Here is a 24,502-nt window from a genome sequence, read left to right on the forward strand (position 1 = left end):
CCAGAAGTAAAACAAGCAGAAGAGGGACAGCGATCAAGAACCACTGGGAGACTCGATCTCAAGAGTCACGTGGCCTCTCTCCCGGATAGTGTTCACGGTCCACCCCCCCCCCCCCCCCCCCCCCCCCCCCTCAATGCGAGGTCTGATAATGCAAATTGTGGGAGTTCAAGGAGTCTCTATACAGAAAATATTAAGCACTCGTTGTACAAAAGAACTTTTTAACCACGGACAATGCAACTCCCCATAACAGCATGTCTGGTACTTGATATCCTTAACGTCCCGAGTAACAATTTCATACTAAAAATACAAAATACACCTACCTATCTCTACATCTCTCAAGCAGAAAATCGCCATTCTCCTTTTCTGCGGTAAACAAGAAACTCGCCATTTAGTAATGGTACTCCACATCTCCCAAGAACAAACTCGCCATTTCACTGAAATCCTAAATCTGTCATGATCTCCTTCAAAGAACGGCCATTATATATACTGCATTTTTTGTCCAAGACTCCTTAACGCCGGTTTGCCCAAGCTCGGTACAAAAACAAACCAAGAAACAGAGTATGTCGGACAATAATCAATGTCGGTATGGGTATTACGTCAAGCACCTCATCGCTCATGCGAAACACAACAATTGACCCGTTAATTAGTACATCCTGAATCTGGAGCCTACCAGTAGAAAATTCCATTCAACCAAGCGCAAAAATTGTGGTGAGGCCCAAGTACACATCTTTGGGCACAGCGATGTGGACTACTCTCCAAGAATCGGTACTCGAGTTGTAATCAATAATCTATCTCGCAAATAGAAGTTGTAATCAATAATCTATCGCAAATAAGTTTAACCCCTTTGTTAGGACCTATTAGAAGCTGTTAATCTTAAATATGTTTTCATAGCTATTGCAAACGCCACATTTGTGTCGCCAGATCAATTTAGGAGGAGGATAGCCCCTCAAAACAAGCTTTTGATCTAAGTAGCAATTTAGATGACAAGACGATGAAACACACACCAAATATGTCCAGAATTCAACAAAACTTAGTTTTCCTAACAGTAATACCATTACCAAAAAAGAAAACCAATTTAGACTAAAAAAGAAAAGCTAAAAAGAGAGAGATTAAACTATCCCTGCAGCTTAATTGGTCAATTTGCGACATTGCGAAGAATTCATATAAAGAGAAGGACAGAAGGCTGCTTTGCACAAATCATGTCTCAATAAACACGTCTCTTTACCGAAACTAAGTTCTCTGTGTAGAAAAGAACTTGAAAGTCAATTGATCTCGGATCATCGTATGCGTCATGAAACTCTTCTATTTCTTGGGTATCAAGGTTGTAGGACACCAACCGGTGATCTTTGTCCCTCAAATGAAAAAGCTCGCCATTCTCCCGAAATCCCAATGCATAACGTCGTAGTAAAGTGGGAATAATACTGTACTTTTTAACCCAAGGATCCTTAACCCTTTTTCCATCCCTTTCCCATAGTTCGCCACACTTCGAAGCAACAAGGGCAACGGAGTCCCTCAGAACGAAAACGGTAGACATATACGTAATCCAAATATCATCCTCAGGTAAAAATACTTGTTTGAAAAATTCGTCGAACATGTGGAAACCAATAATTTTAAACCGACCATGAGGATCCTTGGCCATCCATTAGAACACCCCGTCCAACTATGTCAAACGATTAGGCTGAGAATAGAATAGCATATCTTTGGGCACCACAGCCACGGTTTCTCTCCACGAATCCGTGCTCATATTGTAGATTTGAACTTTTTGGTGCATAAAATCATCATAGAATGTGGCAACTCTGAGCACTTTATAATCACTAGAGGCCAGTCACACGCGACGCGTGTGTAAGTCGGATTTTCACAACATTTTTGTAAAAATATTTCCCACTTATTGTTTGATCAAATTTTCACATATGTTGTGAAAATTCGACTTGCACATGCAACACATGTGTCCTGGCCTCTAGTAGGGCTTTAAAGGAGACCAATATGTTCCGTCAAATTTGGTTCTCCACTCACAGTCGAGGCATGAGAAGAGAGTGATTGGTGAGTCAAATTGTGCATATATAAGCATATATAGATGTGGATATAAAAGAGTACGAAACAATTTTTTTGTTTTTGTAATCCCGTGCATCGAACAGGCGTGACGGTAGATATATTTGTACATGTATCCGTCTGGCCAATTATCAAATGGCAACAAAACTACATCTTCAAAAATGGCCCACAAAACTACATCTTCAGGTTACATGATCATGCCAAAAAAATGAATGAAGAAAAATAGAAAGCAATAAATCCAAAAGTAGGTAAATGAATGAGTAGAGTAAAGAGCTATGGGTTGTAGATGAAGGTACAAACCTATTCAAATTTCTTGACATTTGGCAGACTCGTTCACAAAAAATGGTCCCTCTGGCTCTCTCTTTCTCATGTGAGGCGCTATTTGGCAGTTTTTTTCTATGAAACTAACCAGTAAAGTTGAACTTTTAAATGGACGGAGCAGTTGAAGGAAAAAGGGGTGTTTTGAGGACATCTGGACATATAGTGAGGTGGTAACTGTTTTTGGGAGTTTTTTTTGTGTGTTAACAGTTAACTGTTTTTGGGAGTTTTTTTTGTGTGTTAAAATGTCTAATATATCCCTACAATTAACTACTCCGTATTTTGTTTTGTGTGTTTTTTCTCTTTAGAGGGTATTTTAGAAAAGGAAAATACATGACCGGGGAAACACCAAACTGGTGCTCCCCCTTTATATATTAAAATAGATAGATTGGTTTTGGGATCAAAAGCAAACCCTAAATGGCTAGTGCGCCTCATGGGATATGGAGGTTGAGGGAGTAGTCTAAATTCTCTCATTGCGGGGTTACATAACATAACTTTGGAGGAACTAGCGAGACAAACGACGCCATTGGAAGAGCTGAAGAGGTCGACATCAACATCATGTCAACAGGAGAAAGGTACGTCTTGATTGAGGATAGCAGTGTTGTTGGACACCAAGGAGAGTGAAAAATCGTCGTAATATTTTGTCGATCGTTTGACAAGGATGGATTCATTTTTCCGCGAGCAATTATTGTGGAGGGAGATGAAGCTAGGGTTTTGAATGAGAGAGAACCAGTGTTTGGAGACGGACTTGAATCGGAGGAGGGATTTCACAGGGAGACAAGATAGAATAAGCATCAACACATCTTCCTGCATATTATCTTCAATCGCCATGGGGACTTGTTAGTTCGGGGTTTTTGGGGGAGATTTTTTTTTACAGTAATGAAAGATACTTTAGATAGGAAAATTTTATTGGAGACCCATACCTAGAGTTTTGAGACCCCAAACAAACAAGGTTACATCTAAGTATCTATCGACTTTTCCAATATATATTACGCACATATGAACTCGCAAAAATAATCCATAAGTTTTGGCACAAAACAACCGCTAGAATAATTGTATTGTTATAAGAATTTCATTAAGATTCAAGCCCTAACATGGTCCTAAAAAGCATTTTTAACGATCAATAATGCTATAATCGCCCGTGTGTGGTCTCACTTATGGGCGCTGAGAATTCACATAATGGCGACATCATAATGCTAAGCCGTCTATGTGGATCTCCCGACAACCATGATGTGAGACCACACTCTCTCCATACGAGGCTAGAGAGTTGTGTGAGTGTCCTGGTTATAACAACATTGAAGTTAGAACTTAGAAGCCAAAGGCCTTCCGTACTTGGAGAAGGCTTGAAGAATACGCACCCAGGTCCAACACGAAGATGTATAGAACATACAAGAACCATGAACACTGGCTCAATTAGGTATGCAAGTTAGAAGTAGGTTAGCTATTCAAAGTTCTTACTTCTATAGACTGACCCAAGAAAGAAAGAAAGAAATTTGAACCGGGGTCAAAAACTATCAAGAACAGAGCCATTTTGCTCTCTTCTTTGGAACTCTGCTCTCCATTTATGTAATAATAACATCCGTAGAATGTGGCAACTCAAAGCACTTTATAATCATTGGTTTTGGGCACAGCGATGCAGACTTCCCTCCTAGATTCGGTAGTCAAGTTGTATATTTGTACTTTTTCATCAGCAAGCAAGGGTGCAAATAGAAGCCAATAGTCTAAATCTACCGCAAACAAGTTTATCTGCTTTCCTAGGACCTAAGAGAAGCTATAATCTTAAATTTGTTTTCATAACTAGCAAATGCCGCATTAGTGTCATTGGGCCAATTTGTAAAGAGAATAGCCTTTAACACAGTCTTTTGATGCAAGTGGCAATATAGTTAACAAGACAAGGAAAACATACCAAACATGACCACAATTCAACAATTTTTAGTTTCTCCAAGAGTAATACCATAGCAAAGCAAACCTGTTATTCAAATTAAAAAAGTGAGAACAAAAGGACAGATCAAATTATCCTTGAACCTCTTTTTTTTTATTATACCTCAATTGGTCAATCTGCGACGTTGTATAGAATACATATTTTGAGCAGGTTGCTTGCACATATCATGTCTCAATAAACAGGTCTCTTGACTGAAACTAAGCTCTCTGTGTAGAAAAGAACTAGAAACCCAAGTAATCTCAAATCATACTTCTTTATGTGTTTGGTACTGTTATCAAAATTCTTGTTTTCTTTCCAATCGACGGAGAATCGACGGGAAACTGTATTGTAAGCTTGCTGGAATGTGGATGTGAAAAGTGGAGTTTGGTTCCTTGCCGTATTTCAGGACTTCTTTGGAAACAAACAATGAAGTGGATGAAGTATGGAAGAAGATTAACAAAATGGACTTTATTAACCCTCAAAGTAGAAGAACAATCAATCGAGATGATTGAGTGAACAATTACAAGTTAATTCTACTCCTAGAAAAGAAAAGATAAAGGCCTGATTGGCGTTGTTTGTGTGTCCTTGAAACTGCTAGTAACTTGTACTTAAATAGGCCTCCTTACATTACATTTGAATTCAAAACTTCCCCCCCAAAGTGGCAGTTGAAAACTTCTTCGGATTCTGATTATGAACCTCCTTCAACTGCCGATCATGCCCACGTTGAGAAAATTGTCTCGTTGATTGCGGTTTCCATCCTCTTCAATCGTGGAATCATGGGATCCACGTCCATTTGACACCTGTCACCCGATCGACGGTCCAAAATGCCACAAGAATACGCCACGTGTAGGCCAATCGATGGACAAGACTTTTTATAGTTTCACCATCGATTCACCTCCACTCTGAATCATTAAGTTAAGTCCATTCTATCCTCACATTTGCTCATATTTACCCCTGTCACGTGTCACCTGATCGACGGGTAAAAATAGAAATCTTAATTGTGGTACAAACAGGTACCTAGGTTGTATGACACCATCTGGCAATCTTTTGCCCTCAAAAGAAGAAGCTCGCCATTTTGCTGAAATCCCAATGCATCATAACGTCTTAAAATGTGTCTAATCCTGTATTTTTTATTCCAAGGATCCTTAACTCCCTTTCCATCCCTTACCCATATGTCAAGGCACGACTCTCTAATCAAACCGTCAAACCCTGAAGTAACAAGGGCAAGGGAGTCCCTCAGAACGCAAAGCCTAGACATCCAGTTGACGCGAATATCCTCGTGTAAAAATACTTGTTCGAGCAATCCGTCGAACATGTGGAAACCAATAATTTTCCAACCACCATTAGCATCAACAGCCACCCAATAAAACACCCCATCCAACCATGTCGAACGACGAGGCCAAGAGCCATAGGACAACATAAAGATGATTTCTCTCCGCGAGTCCGTACTCATATTGTAGATTTGAACTCTTTGATAAAAGCTATTCATGCATTCAGACAAAGTGGCAACTCTAAGCACTTTATAGTCATCGGTTTTTGGATCAAAAGCAAACCCCAGATTGGTAGTGCGCCATGTATGATAAGGAGGTTGGGGGAGTGCCCTAAATTCTCTCATTGCGGGGTTCCACAACACATATTCCGTGGATGAGGAATCGCCGAGACAAACGATGCCGTTGGAAGAGCCCAAGAGGTGGAGATGTCTAACCTGTGGACTGGCGAAAGGTATGCACAAATCGTGGAAGTGGGTTTCGTCGGAGACCAAGGACAGGGTAGGTACGGAATCCTTTTCCAGGAATCGTTTGACGAGGAGGGATTCGTTTTTCCGGGATCGATTACTATTATTGTGGAGGGAGATGAAGATGGGGTTTTGGATGAGAGAGTACCAGTGTTTGGAGACGGACTTGAATCGGAGGAGGGTCTTCACGGGGAAACGAGACAGAATAAGCATCAACACATCTTCCGGCATACTATTATCTTCGATCGCCATGGCCATGGGGATACTCTATATGATGGGGTAGTGCTGATGAACGAGTAATGATTAGAGAACGTTCCGAAAACTGGCCTTGGTTTGGTTCCAATTCCAGGAGAATAATTTTGGCCGTGGACAAAAAATTAGCCCCGTAAAATAATTTTCATTTAGAAAAAGAACGCCAGTAAAATAGTTTTCAGTGGAGGTCTTTTAATTTTTTGAGTCTTTTCGCCATAAGGCCAAAAACATGTTTAGGCAATCTCATGGGATGTTATAATGCACTTTTCTATTATAGGATTTTAGTGATTTATATACTTTCATATATAGAGTACCCTAATGTTTTAAGTACTTTCATAGGCTCATTTATCCTTATGTTTGATTGCATAAGATGTTTGTCCTTCAGCTCAAAAAATGTAAATATGAAGAATTTTTGGCTAAGTCTCCCACAACAAAATTATAGGGAATTGATTTTCACCCCTCTTTTATATCTACACTCCTTTTTTTATTTTTTTTAGCAAAAAAGAAATTATATTCATTTTCAATACTAAAAAACAGATAGGGGGTGTAGATATCAAAAGAGGGAGTGTAAAAATTACTCTCCAATTCTATTCTGGGATTTCAGTAGTATGGATGTTTCCAAAATGCGCTTTCTCGCCCTAATTCTCCTTTTCACTCGAGCACAAGTGCATTAAGACTGTACTAGGCTTTGTTTGGCTAAATATCTACCTACTCTCAACTCTGAAATAATATAAAATTTCAATTATTATGACCTAGTACCAATTTCCTAGTACCCAAATACCAGTAGAAGTATTTTTGTGATAATCAACAAAATGACGCAATTTCTGAGGTGAGAAGTTCATTTGAACCCTCAAACATTACGAATCCTCTCGCATAATGATATAATCGCCCGTGTGTGGTCTCACTTATGGGCGCTGAGAATTCACATAATGGCAACATCATGCTAAGCCGTCTATGTGGATCTCCCGACAACGTACCATGATGTGAGACCACACTCTCCATACGAGGCTAGAGAGTTGTGTGAGTGTTCCTGGTTGTAACAACATTGAAGTTAGAACTTAGAAGCCAAGGCCTTTAGTACTTGGAGAAGGCTTGAAGAATATACACTGGCTCAATTAGGTATACAAGTTAGAATCAGGTTAGCTATTCAAAGTTCTTATTATACAGACTAGCGTCACTAGCCCAAGAAAGAAAAGAAATCTGAACCTGGGGCAAAACACTATCAAGAACAGATCCATTTTGCTCTCTTCTTTGCAACTCAGCTCTCCATTTATGTGATATTTAACAGAGCTGTGCTATCCACACAGATTTCTGTGCACAGATTGTGCACAGATTTTGTTGTGGGGCCCACCACGGATCCCACACAAATCATCCAAGCCGTTCATTAAATGTAAAACATTTTTTCAAGGGTCTCCGTAAAAAATAAGCTCAATCCAATACCTATATGTGCTTCATCCAACCATCTAACTTTTCATTCAGATTTTCGGATAATGAAAAGTTATATGATTGGATCGAGTATCTATAGGTATCGGATTGAGATTATTTTTTATAGGGACCCTTGAAAAAATATTTCACATTTAATGAACGGTTCGGATAATTTGTGTGGGACCCGTGGTGGGCCCCACAACAAAATCTGTGCACAATCTGTGCACAGATTGTATGTGTGTGTAGACTTTCTGTATTTAACATCAGTAGAACACCACAACCATGAAACTTCATAATAACCCAAACAGATGAATCTGACCCACCTGGGAAGAAATTCCAAAACGGTGACAAAAAGTAATATCGAATGGATGAGATAATGAGAGAATTGAAGGAGAAACATTGCGCAAGGATGACATCTGCAGTGTCAAAACCAAAAACGAAATCAACAGCAAATACTATGCTTTAAAGCTTGTACAGTGCTTTTTCTCCACAACACAATCAGAATTGATCAATTTGTCCAAGAGAGACAGAGAGAAGGACTAGTTGGTCAAGAAACCAGTAACTCGTGCGAAGAAAAACCAACTGAACTACATGGAAAACAAGAAACACAAATGACCTGAAAAAATGTGTTTTAGTTTCACAGTGCTTGAGCAGAAGAGTACTGCCAAGAGGATCTTGATTAACAGCAGATTGTGTAAGAGCACAGAACCTGTCCTGATCAACGTCTCTTGACCGAAATTAAGCAATCTATGTAAGGAAGAACTTGTATCGACGGAGAATGTGCTCCCCACAACGGCACATCGTAAACTTGATACTCTTTTATCATTTGAGTATCAAGGTTATATGAAAACAGCTGTCTAGCTCCACATCTCTCGAGAACCTCCTTGCCATTTTGAAATAGCAGTCCGCTTCTCACGAGAAGAAACTCCCCGTTTTGCCGGAACCCTAACTCAAAGTGATGTCCTCCAATGAAGGGACCGATAGTATACTTCTTAGTCCAAGAATCCTTATCAGAGAGCTCACCCATCACCCATATGTCAAAGCAAGACCGGAAGTTGTCCATTAACGGGGACGCCAGACATGGGTAAAAGAACCAAGGCAAGAGAATCATTCACTACGCAAAAGTCAACATAAGTTGTAGATTGCAAGCATTTTAACAACTTCTTAGGTATATGCATTCCATCAAACACCTCATCGCTCATTCGAAACGCAACAATAGACCTGGTTCCTGACCTAGAATCGCAAGCCAACCAATAGAAAACCCCAATTAACGAAGGGCAAAAACTACATTCAACATCTTTGGGCATGACAGTGCGGACTTCTCTCCAAGAATCCGAACTCATGTTATATACTAGGACTTTTTCATCAACGATTCTTTGTCCGGCTTCAGTACACTCATCGTACTTTTCAAATGGACTATCGATTTCATTGAAAGACCGAATATCGGATTCGTACAGCGTGGCGACCCTAATGACTTTATAATCATTGGAAATGGGATCGAATCCAAACCCTAAATAAGTAGTCCACCTCGATTCATATGGCGGTTGAGGGAGTACCCTAACGTCTCATATAGTCATATTGCTGGGTTGCATATCACGATTGTGGATCTATTAGCGGCACACAAGACCAGGCCATTGGAAGAATGCAAGAGGTTGAGATCTTTAACGTTTAGACCGGTGAATGATATATCTAAATCGCCAACCGGGGTTTCAACGGGGACCAAGGACAGGACAAGTTTGTCATAGAAGAGAGAAGTTTCGTTGCAGTCAGGTCCGCAGAAAAGGTTGTCGCCGCCGTCGTGGGGAAAACGCTTGACAAGGAGGCAGTGGGCGTTGGTGTCTTTGGCAATGGATGCGGCGAGATTGCGATGGAGGGAAACGAAGCTAGGGTTTAGGATGAGAGAGTACCAGTATTTGGAGACCGAAAGGAATCGAAGGAGGGATTTCACCGGAAGTCCCGACAGAATCTCCTTCAACACATCGTCCGGAAGCTCCCCATCAATCGCCATGCTGATTAGGCGAAGAACGTTGAAAGTTGAAACCCTGGGTTGTTTGTTTGGTGGTGCCCAGAACACAATCTTGATGCACAGCTATACTCCAGCGCCGACCTTTGGTCGAGTCCCTGCATTTTTAGCTAATGGCTCGGATAGTCTGTGTAGGACTTGTAGTGGGTCCCACACCGTCATCTATGCTTAAAAATTGGGCACAAATCTATGTGAGACTCATAGTGGACACCATTTGGACCAATTCGAGCCGTCCATGCTCGGCACTGGACGACTCATATTTCATCTCGGCCAAACGGTTGGAATCTGTTCGGCCATGATGAAATCTAAATCGTCCATTGCCGAGCATGGACGGCTCGGCTCGGATTGACCCAACATGCATGGGCACAGCATGAACCCCGAGTTTCTACAAGTGTGTGGTTGTAACCAAATTGTGAGGCCATATTTGATAACAAGATAAGGCCTTGGATTGGACTAATAAAATGGTTTGGGCTTGAAGAATCTTGTTTGGTTTGATTTTGGGCGCTGCTATTCGCAGCCCTCTATTTACTCCCATAGCCCGTTAAAAATTTTCAATTATACTCGACAGTTAGTTACCGAAATTGAGATATATTTTCAGCGTCCAATTACCGAAATATAATATTTTTTTCAACAGATGTTTGCCGAAAATGCATGTTCGGCAGTTGTTTACCGAAAGTTGAACATATTTTCGACATGTAGTTACCGAAATATAATCTTGTTTTCAACAGCAATTTACCGAAATGTTATTTATGATTTTCAACAATCATTTACCGAAATTTAGTGGGCTACGGGAGTAAATAGAGGGCTGCGAATAGCGGCGCCCTTGATTTTGGCAGGAGGGATTAAGAGTACTATGGGATTGTCAATCCCACAAATGGAAAGGGGTATTATTACCAATCCTATCCCTTGGAATTTGAGTTGACAGACTTTTATGTCCTCCCTTTTTCCATAGATTGACACAATTACCATTTTGCTTCATTTTTTAACCATTTTGCACACGGGTAAAAATGGAAATAAATATTTTAATCTAATCTTATCTCATGTAAAACAAACATCATAGATATTACTTCTATCATTTAATCCGGTGCAAAACAAACATATTCATTACCAATCTCTTCTCCTTACCAATCCCTATCTTAATTCCACCTCATTACCAATCCACTCCAAACAAAACTTGCTATCAAACAGGTCCTGAATTTAGAAGCCAAGGCCATTAGGACAAGGTAAAGGTAAATACAAAAAAATAAAATGAGAAGAATAGAAATATAAAGATGCATAGAGAAGAGAATACAAGAAAAGTGAATTAACATTGACTCAAGTAGGTATACAAGTTAGAACTACGTTAGCTAATCAAGTTCTAACTTCAACAGACTAACCCAAGGAAGAAAAGAAATATGAACCTGGGTCAAAACAATATCAAGAACAGAGCCATTTTGCTCTCTTCATTGGAACTCAGCTCTCCATTTATGTATAAACACCACTAGAGAACACCACACCCATGAAACTTCATAACCCAAGCAGCTAAATCTGACCACCCACTAGAGCAAAAATTCAGGAACCCCGAAATCTCCATTGTCGAATGTTTTCCAACTATTCCTCAAGGTCAGTGAGTTAAGATATGTACGACCATCGAGCCAAACTAGCGTGTAGTTATCTTTCTGCGCCCTCTAGTTCTTCTTGATCCTCCATTTGAGTATCTTCTTTGTTGTGTATTTCTCCGTCCCCATGACTTCCATGACTTCCGACACTATGCTGGAAGAAAAACCCAGATGAGGAGGAATCATTCTCGTCGAGATCCTCCTCTCTTTCATCTCTTGATTGCGAGATTCTCTCACCCTTCATCCAAGCAGGGCAAGGATGGGTAACACCAAGAGAGGCCTCGACTTGCGATTGAATCGAAGGACTTGACGCATGAAATGATGTTTCGGTAGGGCCACGCCGCAAGCAAGAACACTCGGGAAGCGGGTGAGAGAGGAAAGACTGCGGCTTCGATTTTGTGGAGTCGTGTGCTAGTCCCTCCACTAAGGCTTTTCTCATATGTCTGCGTACTGATGTTATCCAAGTGTGGTTGGCTTCGTATAAGTGGTCACGGGTCTCATCTAAAAGCTTGACGACTTCTCTTCTGGCAAGGAGCACAAAAATACAATTTAGGAACCAGTAACAGAATATTGAAATGGATGCACAAGTAATTAATCGGTTTCCACCACAAAGTCTTATGCTACAGCAAATAAACCAAGTTTTTTGAGCAGAGAATCTCTCTTTACGTACATGAAACATTCCATACGCCATTACCACTCCTATTGATTGGACGTGATAAAAACTAGTCAAATCAACTTTTTCGTTGTTGGACTAGTGAAAACATGCCAATGATTCACAATGCTCATAACTAGAGATTGCCAGACTTGAAAACATTGGAACGGTAACGGAGAAGTGAGAACACATAAAAGATAAACTTCTGTGAGACCCGGATTCAACTTACTCTAAGGTCCCACTCGATTGGGTAGATTAAACATGAGACTGGACTACAATCCGAGGGGACCACACCTCTGGTGTTTGGATGCAACAATTAGGAGAAGGACTACATGCCCGTTGGGCAGCTAATCCCACAAACATGAACATACAATACTAGTAGTCGTCTCACTAGTAATAGCGTCCATCCCCTTACTATCAGTATCAGGCCGATAACATGAATCAGGTTTACCCTAAATTATGTTGCCTCCAATTCAAGTTTTCTAATGATGTTTCTCTTTGATACATCCACACACATCAACAAACAGAGAAGTGCCGAAAAAGCCAATTACCTGTCCAACCTATATGTTTTAAATGCAGCTGATTGATAGAGCCTGTGCCCCATAACCAAGCTCGCAAAATTCGGGCGTCCCATACCATCGCGATCAAATCCAGGAACAAACACATCAGCTTCAACACATATCGTGTAATCAATCGCTTCCCATAGGAGTTTATGAGCATTCATCCTCAACTCCGTAACAGTACTCTCAGGCTCATTATCACTCTCAGCCACCCAACCCCACCAACCTTCCATATTGTATGGGTACTTAGGTCGTGCTGGGGGTGGTGGTAGCGGGCGAGGACGTGGGCCCGAGGTTTTCCATGAGTCACGTCTCATTTCTTCCTTAAAAAAAGGTCGAGTTTTCGGATATTCATCAACAAGGTTAGCCTCCTGACCATATAGTGCACTAAGTTCCCATCCTGTGCTTAGGAATGTCCTGTCCACAATGTTTTCAAACATTCCATGAAGCGGAATCAACTTCTTTTGTCCACCAAACACCTCTCCTCCAGAGATGTAAATAATTGTGTCCCAGGAATAACCATATGCTCGGAGAAGAATGCCAATCTGCAGAAACAGTATTTCTCATCATAGATTCATAAGCTTGTATATATCCGTTAACTCTAGATGATTTCCACTAAACAGATATGTTCACTGGTTAATGGACAATTGGAGATAATCAATCACGTGCAAGTATGTAGCTCAACATATCCGCATCATTATCCATCTATTTAGAATTTTCGAAAGGGTGTCAGTAAACTTCACATGATTTTGGATAATGGATTTATGGATGGATCCAAGACAACATAAGAACGTAAAGCAGTGAGCTAAATTTATTTTCTTCATTTCCATCTAGTTTCCTTTCCCTGGATAAATTAGTCCACAAAAGGCCATCTTCCAATCACAGGCATAGTCTGATTGAATCATGGAGATGACATTGACATTCCACCATAAACTTCACACAATGGGAATGTTACAGGTTATAAGTAGAGTGTTATTTCCCTACAACTTTTCACAGAAATTTTACAGCTGAAGGTTAAAAGTGCAGCTTCTCACCTCTTCAGGCATAAGTGGACATGAACCATTAAGACGCTGTTCAGCCGAATTCACAGAAAGGTTCCCCTTGACAATCCCACGCTTTATCATCCATGACCGTCTGTGCTGAATAAGTTGAGTATGTACATCCTTGGAAGAGTTTGAAGGAAAATACTTAATAAACACTGAATTAAGGTTTGAATTTGGGGGCACAAAAATCTACACTTAGAATCATGCCTTCAGAACTTCAAGCGGGTACCTGGAAAAGCTCACCACAACCATAGTATGCCAAAGCATCTCTAGTCATCCCTGGGTAATAGGCTATAAATGGCCGTCTACGAGCTCTTAACCTGTTTAATAGCGGAAATAAGCAAAAATCCCCAATGATAATCAATTGCACCTCTGTCACATGGGCTCAATTTTTTTTTCCACAAAAAGATGTCAGATGGACTCTTGTAAATGTTAAAGTACCTGTCACACACTTGACACTTGAGTAAGGGTGTGGGAGATGCGTCAAAGTTTTTAGATGGACATTCGCACAAATACCATACTTTAGTTATTCTCACTTCATCGTGGCCCATGCATAAAACTCAAATACTAGGCTTAAAATGATCAATGGCACCTTGTAAACAACTTAATAAATCAAGGAAAGATAAAGGAGTATGAATATTTGCAGTACCTCCAGTCCTTGACATGGAATTAGATGAATCTGACACTTAAGTTACATATTCGCACACGATATGAGTAGACGAGTCCATGTAACATATGATTGCAAAATAGATAAAAGGAGACAGATATTGACCTGTTTAATATCTTAGTCGCAAGTTCTTGCACCTCCTGTCGGAATGTTAAGGCGTGAAAAGCGACTCTACATCTCAGCCTCTGGTACTCTTCAAGATTGGGGGGAAGAAGAGTCTAGTAAAATCAAGTAAACAAGAGTATTAGTCATATTGTAAACTCAAGCTTTCAGAAGTCAACCACAGGTATGACTATGCTTTAAATGCATTTTCAACATAATCATGGTGATGTACAACAAATCACTTGGAAAATCACAGTTGCACGCTTGGAAGTTGGAACTTTTTATTATTGTTTTATGGAAAACACATATAAACGCTGACACTACCTGCAAGCATCCACCATCAGAGATCACTAACTCAACCACCGAATGTTTGTTTAATACTGGAAGAACATTGTGCAGATAAAAATAAGGAGAAGCAGACCAAGACACTCTAAACATAGGGATTTTCTTAGTTCTTCTAGCCCCTTTGAGGTTCTTCGGGAGGGTTTTCACTATTGTGACGTCCTTTGCCAAAGCTGCAATGAATTGATCCTCGTTATAGAGGTAGGCAAAACTCTTGAACTCAGAGCTGCATTGAACGCACCATAAAATAGATTAGTCATAATGATTACCTAAAACAAGACTTAGACATTGATGGAACGTTGATAATGCTTCGTAATTTAAGAAAAAGAGAAAATAAAAAGTTGAAGAAACCTAATTCCCTTGCTGCTTGTGGTTGATAGGATCTCAGGAATGACCAAGGTAGCATTAAGAAGCCGAGCGATTACAACAACATCACATATCTGCAAGGTGAAAAGTTTTTTCAGTAGATCCCTTACTTATATTCAAATACTGAGATAGCTGGCAATTCAAGCATAGTGACCTCACCGAGTTTCTGATCTCATGAAACCCTCCTCTTATCCTTACAAAAACAAAGCCAGTTGTCTGCAAAATGGGAGCTGTGGACAGCAAATTAAGTTAGCGAGTCAATACTGCTGATTCAAAAAGAACTAAGTAAACCACTTCAATAAGAATAGGTAGCTGTGTCAATCTTTCTTACCATATATCAAATCATGAATCTCCGTCTTAAATTTAACAAAGATAAAACATAAACTCAAGCTAACATTGGCTTTCACAAGGGCATATGCATCGGGGGATGTGGTATCGGTAACACAGAATTATTATTCTCGCAGGATTACATGCACTCATTATCAGTCCACCCAACCAAACAGGGCCAAAGGGAACTAGTTCAGGATGATACAAATGGAGTACATATCCTTGCAAAGAACGAAAATAATATCAGTTTCTGGAAGCTATATAGAACCACACCAAAACCTCTTGCAATAAGCTTTGATAAGGACCCATAATCTAGTTCCTATAGAAGTACACCAACTATTCTAGTGTCACAAGATGCCTAATTCACAACATAATTCTAAAAGAGACCATCCCAGCAGTGGCGGAGCCACCTTATTCCCACTGGGGGCACCTGCCCCCCACTGCACCTCTTTTTTTTCTTTTTTTTTTTTTGAAATTGGTAGTTTGAGTTTACCAAATATTTAAAGCAAGACACATGTTATTAGATTAAATACTTGTTAAAATACGAATGACTTGTTTGAATTGTTACACAAATAAGCTCCACAAAATCAATGTCTACAATCATATCAAAGTAAAGATTCGGTGAATTTATTGAAGAGTAATACGCACATGTTCACCTAGTGTTTAAGTGCATGGGTGAACAAAATAGTACTACAAAACTTGAAAACTCTCCTTTGTAACATGATGTAACAATCAACACGAAAATCACGCCGCATCACTAACGACCATCAAGTCATGGGTCAGTGGGATGTTGTCGGGAGTTGGCTATCGTCGGAGATTTTGTTTTTATAATGCCCCCACTGATGTATATTCCTGGCTACGCCACTGCATCCCAGTATTATTAGATCAGAAAATAACAGCAATCTGAGAATTACATGACAGAGCCATGGAAGTCATGCAAGGTACCACTTAGCCTCACTTCGTGGTTCCTAATATAATGTCAACCATTTGCATGAATTTTGTATGGCTCACGAAAGCACAACTTGAACTCTGGGCAATTCTGTCAAAGTTAAGCTTCATCCGAAAAGAATACACCTAAATCAATCAATAATCTCCAATGTTCTAAAAATCAGCTAGTTGGGCAGAAAAGGACCGCCTAGCACCTAGGATGGGACTAGGTGCCGAGTCTGCCGACTAGTCGGCTTCCAAATCTAGGCGTTGAACCACCACCTAGCGCCTAGGCAGGGACTAGTTGGCCTAGGCGGCCGACTTTTAGAACACTGATAATCTTCAACAGAGAAATCTGTAAGTGTAGATCTATCTCTCATCAATTTGTTGTCCAATACCAAAAGGGGACCAAAGAGAAAGGCTTTCATTCCCTTTCAGTTGTCCAATAGAAAAGGGTTAAATAAATCAAAATACTCCAAAGAAGATGAACATTGACACTTCAGAGCATCACCAGCCTTTACCCTTTTTCTTGACTCAAAATAAAAAAATTTGAATAAAAAACACCTAAATTCATCTCCAATTCTTTTGCTGAAACTAATACCGAAATGAGTTATTTTAACCATTTCCTCACCCAATCAAGAAAGAACCTTTTTATTCACTCAAATCCTATCCAAACCAAACATGACGTGTATCGTCCTCTATCCAAATTTGCTACTTCTACCATTTATCTTCCACATAAAAGTCGACACATGTCAATTCAACACAAATTTAAGTTTGTCCACTGGAATGACTTGTTCAAATGGATATTTTAGTAAAATAGCTCACTGGCTGAACATGTTATGGCAGTTAGGAGCCCCTCTTCCCTGAGGGGTTGCAACTCTGGTCTCTCCCTCCCAACCTTTCTCACTTAGCAAAAAAAAATCCAAAATTGGGGATAAATATACCCAATCAAGAGGACAGAGATTGTCGTACAAGTAACAACTACCAGTATAAAAGAATAATCAGTTGAGCTACCAACTGAGCTTAACATAGGTGTAACTTGCACGAGAATCTAACCTGCATAATCTCCCCCAGGGTTTGCCTGTGGGTGTAGAAACTGAAGCTGCCTAACAGGACCCCATAGTCTTCTATATAGTGGACTCTGAAATAAGGAAACCACAGAGTCAATAGTCCTACATTTTGCACAAAAATTAAGGGAAGAATGAACAAATTCTGAGTTTTGTTAACATGACGATAAAAATGGCTGCACTTTCATAAAAATGTAGGTAATAAAAAAATATACAGATTTCTTAAGCTTTGCTAACCAATTAACAAGATCCAATAAACATTATTCACAACCAAAAGTGCTTCAAAAATGCATATGTTTCAGAAAACACATTCACCAAAGCACAAAGCAAAAACAGCTTCAAAAGTTTATTTTGGGTAAAGAAACAAAGAAACCCATCTGGGTCTCATCCAAAGAAAGAAAACAGAAAACAAAACCACAAAGAAACAAATAAGAAAGAAAATAAGCATAGAAAGAAAACAAATAGAAATCTGGAGTCATAATTGAATCTTAAAGCACATGAATTGCAAAACCCAAAACCTTGTTGGAAAGGGGGAACCCAGATTTCCAATGTACTACTTAATAAAACTGTAAAAATCAAGCAATTAAAAGAAAAAGTGCAAGAAGTGCATGAGATGAGTTCGAGGAGGGTTACATTTGGGGAAAGATCTGAATTTTCAAAGATGGGTCTCCAGGAGAAGATTGTGATTGAAGCCTGGTACTGAGAAACACCTCCCTCGGTGTATCTGGCCAAGAGAAAGTGAATGAAGAGAGAGAAAACAGAGAGGAAAATCCCAAGCAATCCAACCCACTTCATCTTAGACTTGAAAAACACCATTTTTCCTTCCCCCTTCATTGCCACCCACCTCTCCCACCCCCTCTCTCTTTCTCAAAACAACCCCACAAACAGACTCTCTCGCTCTCTCTATCTCTCTATCTAGATAAACATTTAATCTGGGGTAGAGAAGCAGAGAGAAGGTGAGCGGTCAGGTCCAGTGGGTAGTCAAGGCACAACAGAGGTCGTGACACGTACACGTCATGTTCTGTGCAGAGATTATACGGTGGAGTCCTTCTACTACCACACTCATTCACACACCCAATCACACACCCACACTCACAACAAGGGTGGAGCCCGCACACACTACACATTCAGTGTGTGTGGGCCCCACCATTATTGTGAGTGTGGGTGTGTGATTGAGTGTGTAAATGGATGTGGTGTTAGAATTATTGTACACGGTGCTCGAGGAGCATTGCTTTGTTGGTTTGTTTTTTCCAAGACTGTTCTTACTATCGGGCGGAATGGGCGGGTCGGAATCAATTGGTTTTATAGTCCCCATCGTCGCCCCGTTACAGGTTGTAACTTTCTCTTACTTTTTTTTTATTACAAGTTATTAATTAATTATTCTAATCAGGGCACATTCAAGTAAAATAAGGCGGGAACGTAAATACTATCCGTGCTCCATTTTCTTATTGAACCGGGGACTGATCGGAGGCAGGGATAGACCAGAGTAAATTGTCATTCCTACATTATACAACTAATTTGAACACATAATCGCATGCACATAAGTTGCTAAACATTAACAAGTCTAGGATCACCATACCGTTTCTGTTGCTCTCTTTCACCGCTCATTGTGGAGCCCAGAGTTGGCCTCATAAAAATACAAAAAAATATCCATAAATTTTAAAATACTTTTTATGGGATTCTGTAAAAAAATCAGCTCAATCGCATATCAGTAGGTATATTTTTTGAATTCGTATAAGGGAAACTGCTCAATTTTCCCTATACAAATTCAGAAAACATACCTACCGATATGCGATTGAGCTGATTTTTTATAGAATTCCATAAAAATATTTTAAATTTTATGGGTAATTTTGTGGAGTCCGAAGGAAGCAATGGAAAAGAGCCATGTAAATGATGCGGTGATGTTGACTCTCTCTCTCTCTCTCTCTCTCTCTCTCTCTCTCTCTCTCTCTCTCTCTCTCTCTCTCTCTCTCTCTCTCTCTCTCTCTCTCTCTATATATATATATATATATATATATATATATAAACTTTTCTCCGCCACTCCTCACCTTCACCTCCCGGCCCCCTTCCTCCAATCTCCCTCTTCTTCACCTCCTAGCATTGTCATGCTCCATTTGCGCCTCCCCTCCCCCTCCACCCTCCGTCTCCTTCCTCTGTTTGCTTATTCGACCTTGCTAGGGCTGATCTGGTGAAGATTTGAAGATGAGATGACTTGGTTTTGCTCATCGGCGAATAAGCCAATGGATCCAATCCGGCGACTTCTGGCGACAACATTCTCGATCGGGTTTTTCTTGTCTCTTTTTGGTTTCGTTTGTTTTAGGTTTTGTTAGTTTGGTTATCTTCCTATAATGGGAGTTTTCTCTCCTCATGTGTGGGGTTTCTGGTGTTCTTTTGGTTATCTTTATCGCAGTCGAGGATTTGTGTTATTTTCTCTATTTGAAGGTCTGTCATGGCAGATTAGCTGGCAAAGTCTGATTGCGAGGGTCTAGTGGGTGATCTTGGATAATTAGGCATTTTGTTTGATTATTTACTCCCCTTGGAACGACATTCAACTTCAATGTATTCAACTATTTTATGATATAAAATACAACTCCTACCATTTTGACAAAAGAATAAAAATAATGCGGTGATCTAGCACTTCTTATTTCCTACAGTATTTCTAAAACAGTAATGCTATCCACACAGATTTTGTGCACAGATTTTTTGTGAGGCCCACTACGGGTCCCACACAAATAATCCGAGCCGTTCATTAAATGTAAAACATTTTTTCAAGGGCCCCCGCAAAAAATCAACTCAATCCGATACTCATAGATGTTTGATTCAATCATTTAACTTTTCATTCGAATTTCAGGATAATGAAAAGTTAAATGATTGAATCAAACACTTATAGATATCGGATTGAGCTGATTTTTTGCGGAGGCCCTTGAAAAAATGTTTTACATTTAATGAACGGCTCGAATTATTTGTGTGGGACCCGTAGTGGGCCCCACAAAAAATCTGTGCACAAAATCTATGTGGGTAGCATTACTGTTTCTAAAAGATACTCCAGTAGCTAGGTTCCAAACCGTCCTCTCTAGGACCCAGAAGCACTGAATCTAATCTCCCTTTCTGTACACTGATGAGTTGGGAGCAGAAAGTCTGAGCATCCCGACCGAATACCCGACGCCGCGTCGGACCCACTCCGGCTACTGGTCGGCTGATCGGAGCCGACCAAAAATTCTAAAAAAAAATTGAGCGGGTCCTCGCGAGAATCAACGGCATCCGATGTGTGTAGGTGGCCGATCCACCAAAAAAATGGAGTGTTTGGATCGGCCACCTACACACATCGGATGCGGTTGATTCTCGCGAGGATCTTCTCCAATTTTTTTTTTAAGAATTTTTGGTCGGCTTTGATTAGCCATCCGGTGGCCGGAGTGGGCCCAACGCGGCATCGGGAATTCGATCGGTAATCCCCTGTCGGAAACCGTAGTCTCACTCGGTTGGGAGCTACAGAGTGGTGGCGGACATGCGACTATTTTATACGGAGTATAACTAAACTATAACGTGGTCATTCCAGCGCGTGATATACACTTCCACTTCAAAAGGGGAAAGTTAAGTCCTTAAAGAAATGGCGCGTGCATATTTGCTTATAAAAATGATACTCACACAACAATTCAAACACAATAACTTATACAACTCTCATATACATGTAGAGTCCACACATAATAGTATGTGTAGAGCCCACATATATGTAAGAAATTGTGTAAATTATTGTGTTTGAATTATTGCATAAGTAGCATTTTGATTTGCTTACAGCATATAATTACAGGGACTAGTCACGTGAGGTTGTACTTTTTGTCATGTGATGTTGACCAATTTGGGCCAATAGACTTGTAGCCCAACAGAACTTCTTCACTTCTTCCACGAGGAGTGCTAGGTGCAAAGAAAATTAGCAAAGAAATGACCCTTAAAGTGTACATGCACGGCTCAGATTCATTGCACATTGACCCTTAAAGTGTACATGCACGGCTCAGATTCACTGCACACTGTGTAGTGAATCTGAGCCGTGTATGTACACTTTAAGGGTCATTTCTTTGTCAATCTTCTTTGCACCTAGCATTTCTCCTTCTTCCACATGAAAGGTGACACGAGTGCTTTTTTTTTGGGTCAAGCGAAAAATCAAACACGAGTTCTTCGTGTGGTGATTAATGCCACTTGAATTTGGCCCCCCCTTATGCTGTTTAGTGGTACCCCTTCGTCATCTCCTTGGGAGTACGCTAGAGACATCTATCAGAGGTGTAAAAAGAATGTTGACCAATTTGGGTCTCTATCTTCTTCTGGATCCTAACTAATGGGTATGGGTTTGGGAAAATAACCCATAATGGAAAAAGATGTGTAGTGGGCCAAATAATTGAATATTCAGTTTTTAATGCTCCATAAAGAGTAGCAGAAAATCAGAAATGGCAAAATATTTTTTGGACTGTTGTTTGTTTTTGGCAAGGCAGGTGTGAATGAAAAGTAAATGCATTTAATTAAGAGTTGGTGGAACATTAATTAACATATTGCATGGTTTGGGGGATTACAGGCCACAGGGAGGACTTATTAGAAGCCGTTCCACTAACTTAAAAAAAAAACTTTAAGAAAAAGGAGGTAATTTTAAGGTCAAAAATTATGTGTTTACACAAATAATTTTTTTATCAATATGGATCTTATTTGATAGATCTCATTGAGATCTTTTAAACGGTGCAAAAAAAAATTAAAAAATTATTTTTCATTTTTGTTATATTTGAGTTTGAAATTACTTGTTTTTGAAAAAGAAGGTTTTGAAATAGAGCGGAACGGGGCCTAAAGTAAAGGTTATCACTTGGACCGCGAATCCGAACCCCCCCCACAAAATTCGCCCGGCCCAAGCCCGTCAAGTGGGCGGGTTAGCCCAACCCGAATAGTTTATTGGCCCTACTTGACCTTAGTGATTGAAGTCCGGTCCACCCGTAAGAGCATCCTCATCTCTCTCTTTATTCGACTTCTGCCACTACAGTAGCGAGCAAACTACTCAAATTTGAGATGCACCAGTCTCGTGGAATTCTTTGTTACTTTGCAAATTCTGTAGTTTTGCTACAGTTGCTTGTTATATGGAGCGAGGAACTTTTCGCAAACTACTATCTTCAATCATTACTCTATTTCTTTCTCCACCCACTACCAAAACTAAACTAAACTAAACTCTCAACCAAACACAACCTTAATATTTTATTGATTTATTTGTGAACTTTTGCTCACTTTTTTTTTTCTCTCTCTTTCCATCTTTGAATAAATGTCTGGCCCCCAAACCTAAATCTTTAAAAAGTTGCATTTTTTCGTTAAAAAATTCAACTTTTTTCACAACTTGAAAAAACTCATTAATATCTATTACTTTGTGAAAAAAATTAATTTTTAAACAAAAAAAGCATCTTTTTATAAACCTAGGTTTGCGGTGCAGACATTTATTTTGGGACTGATGGAGTATTATTCTTTTATTTGAAGAAGAAGGAAATAATATATTATTAGACCATAAGTTAGAATAGAGAGTCTGATACAATAAACATTATAAAAATGTGACTTGTTAAAGTAAAAAAAGTGATTTTTAGGGACTAATTTGTCCTAAAATTTAGAGAGTTTGGTGCAGATGCTCTAAATTCGGCCCACAAGCTCGCTAAATTACCCGGCTCACAATGCTACATATGTCAGTAATGGAAAAAAGAGGATGTAGTAGTGGGCCAGTAAATTGAAATTAACTGATATAAAGAGAGCCCTAAAGCTAAAAATTAATTACGACCATTTAGGATGAAATAATCAGAAAAATAAGATCTTTGCACCAATTCAAACATATTGAAAATTGAAATAATTAATTTTTTAATTATATTTTTAAATATATAAACCACTAAGAGAACCATAAAACAAAAGAAAAATTAAGTATTTCAATTCGTTTAAATCAGTGCAAAGATCTTATTTTTCTGATCATTTTATCCTAAAGGGTCATAATTAATTTTTAGCTCTAGAACTCTCTTTGAAGAGCCCTAAAAGAACCATAAAACCAAATGAAAAAAATTAAGTGTTCCAATTTTCAATCTGTTTGAACCAGTGAAAAGATTTTATTTTTTTGATCATTTTATCCTAAAGAGTCATAATTAATTTTTAGCTCACGAGAGCCCTAATAAAAATCATAAAACCAAATGTTTCAACACAAAAAAAAACCACCCAAACGTCGTCATATGCTGTTCGGTTGGAGTTCACCGACTCCCAAGGTCGGTGGGCGTAATGTTTTCGATAAAGAGAAGCGGAAAATCAGGAATGGAAAAATATTCTTTGGATTAGGTTTTCTTTTTTTTGGCAAGACAGAGATGTGAATGAAAAGTAAATGCATTTATTTAAGAGTTGGTGGATCATTTAATGCATTGCTTGGTTCGGGGATTACAGGAAACATTTAATAAATGACTAAATTTTAAAAAATAATTTTTGCAATCTACTTTTTTATGCACTCTAATTTCGTCTTCTAAATTTCTAAGAGATAGAAATTAAGAACTTAAACCATGCCAAGTTTTTTTTTTTTTGTCATTTGTTAATCCCAATCTATTCTAGGGAACTTAGGGAGGGAGATGGGTGCTTACGGGAATCAAACTCTGCCTATGTCCATGGGAGCATAAGGGAGGCAACAACTGCACCCTACTCCACTTACCATACCAAGGTTAATTAGCCGAAGTCATATGGGAAAACGATTAAGGCAACATTAATTTTGGTTCATTTAATTTTTTGGTGCAAATAGGGTATGGCTAACGTGATACCCGGCACGCACATTCGGGCCATTCAAAAATACAACCGACAGTCCGAATTGAAAGACACTTTTTCTTTTCTTTTTTAAAATCCGTTCGGTACTTTCAATCTAGACCGTTGGTTGCATGTTTGGACAGTCCGGACGTGTGTGTCGGGTACCAATAAATTTTTTTATTTAAAAATCTCTCCACTCATCATCTTTTAATTATCCATTTAAGAAATTGCTAAGGTTAACAATGTCTATGTCCAGAATGACATAATCAAAATTAAATAATCAAAACTTGTCACATCACCTTTTCAATCTATAAAAATTTAAAATTGTCACCACATAAAATAATTATT

General features: G+C 39.3%; 4 protein-coding genes across 4 annotated transcripts; all 4 read right to left on the bottom strand.

Moving 5' to 3' along the window:
* Positions 1-218: 218 nt before the first annotated feature.
* LOC131304543 (uncharacterized) lies at positions 219-1,803 on the bottom strand. Its single transcript, XM_058331794.1, has 2 exons — positions 1,226-1,803; positions 219-788 (listed from the first exon to the last, which is right to left on the bottom strand). The coding sequence occupies exons 1-2, from the start codon at positions 1,637-1,639 to the stop codon at positions 687-689; spliced, it is 516 nt and encodes a 171-aa protein (XP_058187777.1). The 5' UTR covers positions 1,640-1,803; the 3' UTR covers positions 219-686.
* A 3,479-nt stretch (positions 1,804-5,282) lies between these two features.
* On the bottom strand, positions 5,283-6,281 carry LOC131302811 (putative F-box protein At1g47790). Its single transcript, XM_058329605.1, has one exon. It carries the CDS (start codon positions 6,279-6,281, stop codon positions 5,283-5,285), a length of 999 nt encoding a protein of 332 aa, XP_058185588.1.
* Positions 6,282-8,737: 2,456 nt separating this feature from the next.
* LOC131302812 (F-box only protein 8-like) lies at positions 8,738-9,708 on the bottom strand. Its single transcript, XM_058329606.1, has 2 exons — positions 9,323-9,708; positions 8,738-9,167 (listed from the first exon to the last, which is right to left on the bottom strand). Exons 1-2 carry the CDS (start codon positions 9,706-9,708, stop codon positions 8,738-8,740), a joined length of 816 nt encoding a protein of 271 aa, XP_058185589.1.
* Positions 9,709-11,011: 1,303 nt separating this feature from the next.
* Positions 11,012-18,372, bottom strand: LOC131304544 (O-fucosyltransferase 27). The gene is made up of 10 exons (XM_058331795.1): positions 18,008-18,372; positions 17,364-17,448; positions 15,213-15,283; positions 15,039-15,127; positions 14,670-14,913; positions 14,349-14,461; positions 13,806-13,896; positions 13,568-13,696; positions 12,525-13,078; positions 11,012-11,845 (listed from the first exon to the last, which is right to left on the bottom strand). Exons 1-10 carry the CDS (start codon positions 18,206-18,208, stop codon positions 11,374-11,376), a joined length of 2,049 nt encoding a protein of 682 aa, XP_058187778.1. The 5' UTR covers positions 18,209-18,372; the 3' UTR covers positions 11,012-11,373.
* Positions 18,373-24,502: the final 6,130 nt, after the last annotated feature.

This window comes from Rhododendron vialii, chromosome 10a (assembly GCF_030253575.1).
Source record: "Rhododendron vialii isolate Sample 1 chromosome 10a, ASM3025357v1".
NCBI lineage: Eukaryota > Viridiplantae > Streptophyta > Magnoliopsida > Ericales > Ericaceae > Rhododendron > Rhododendron vialii.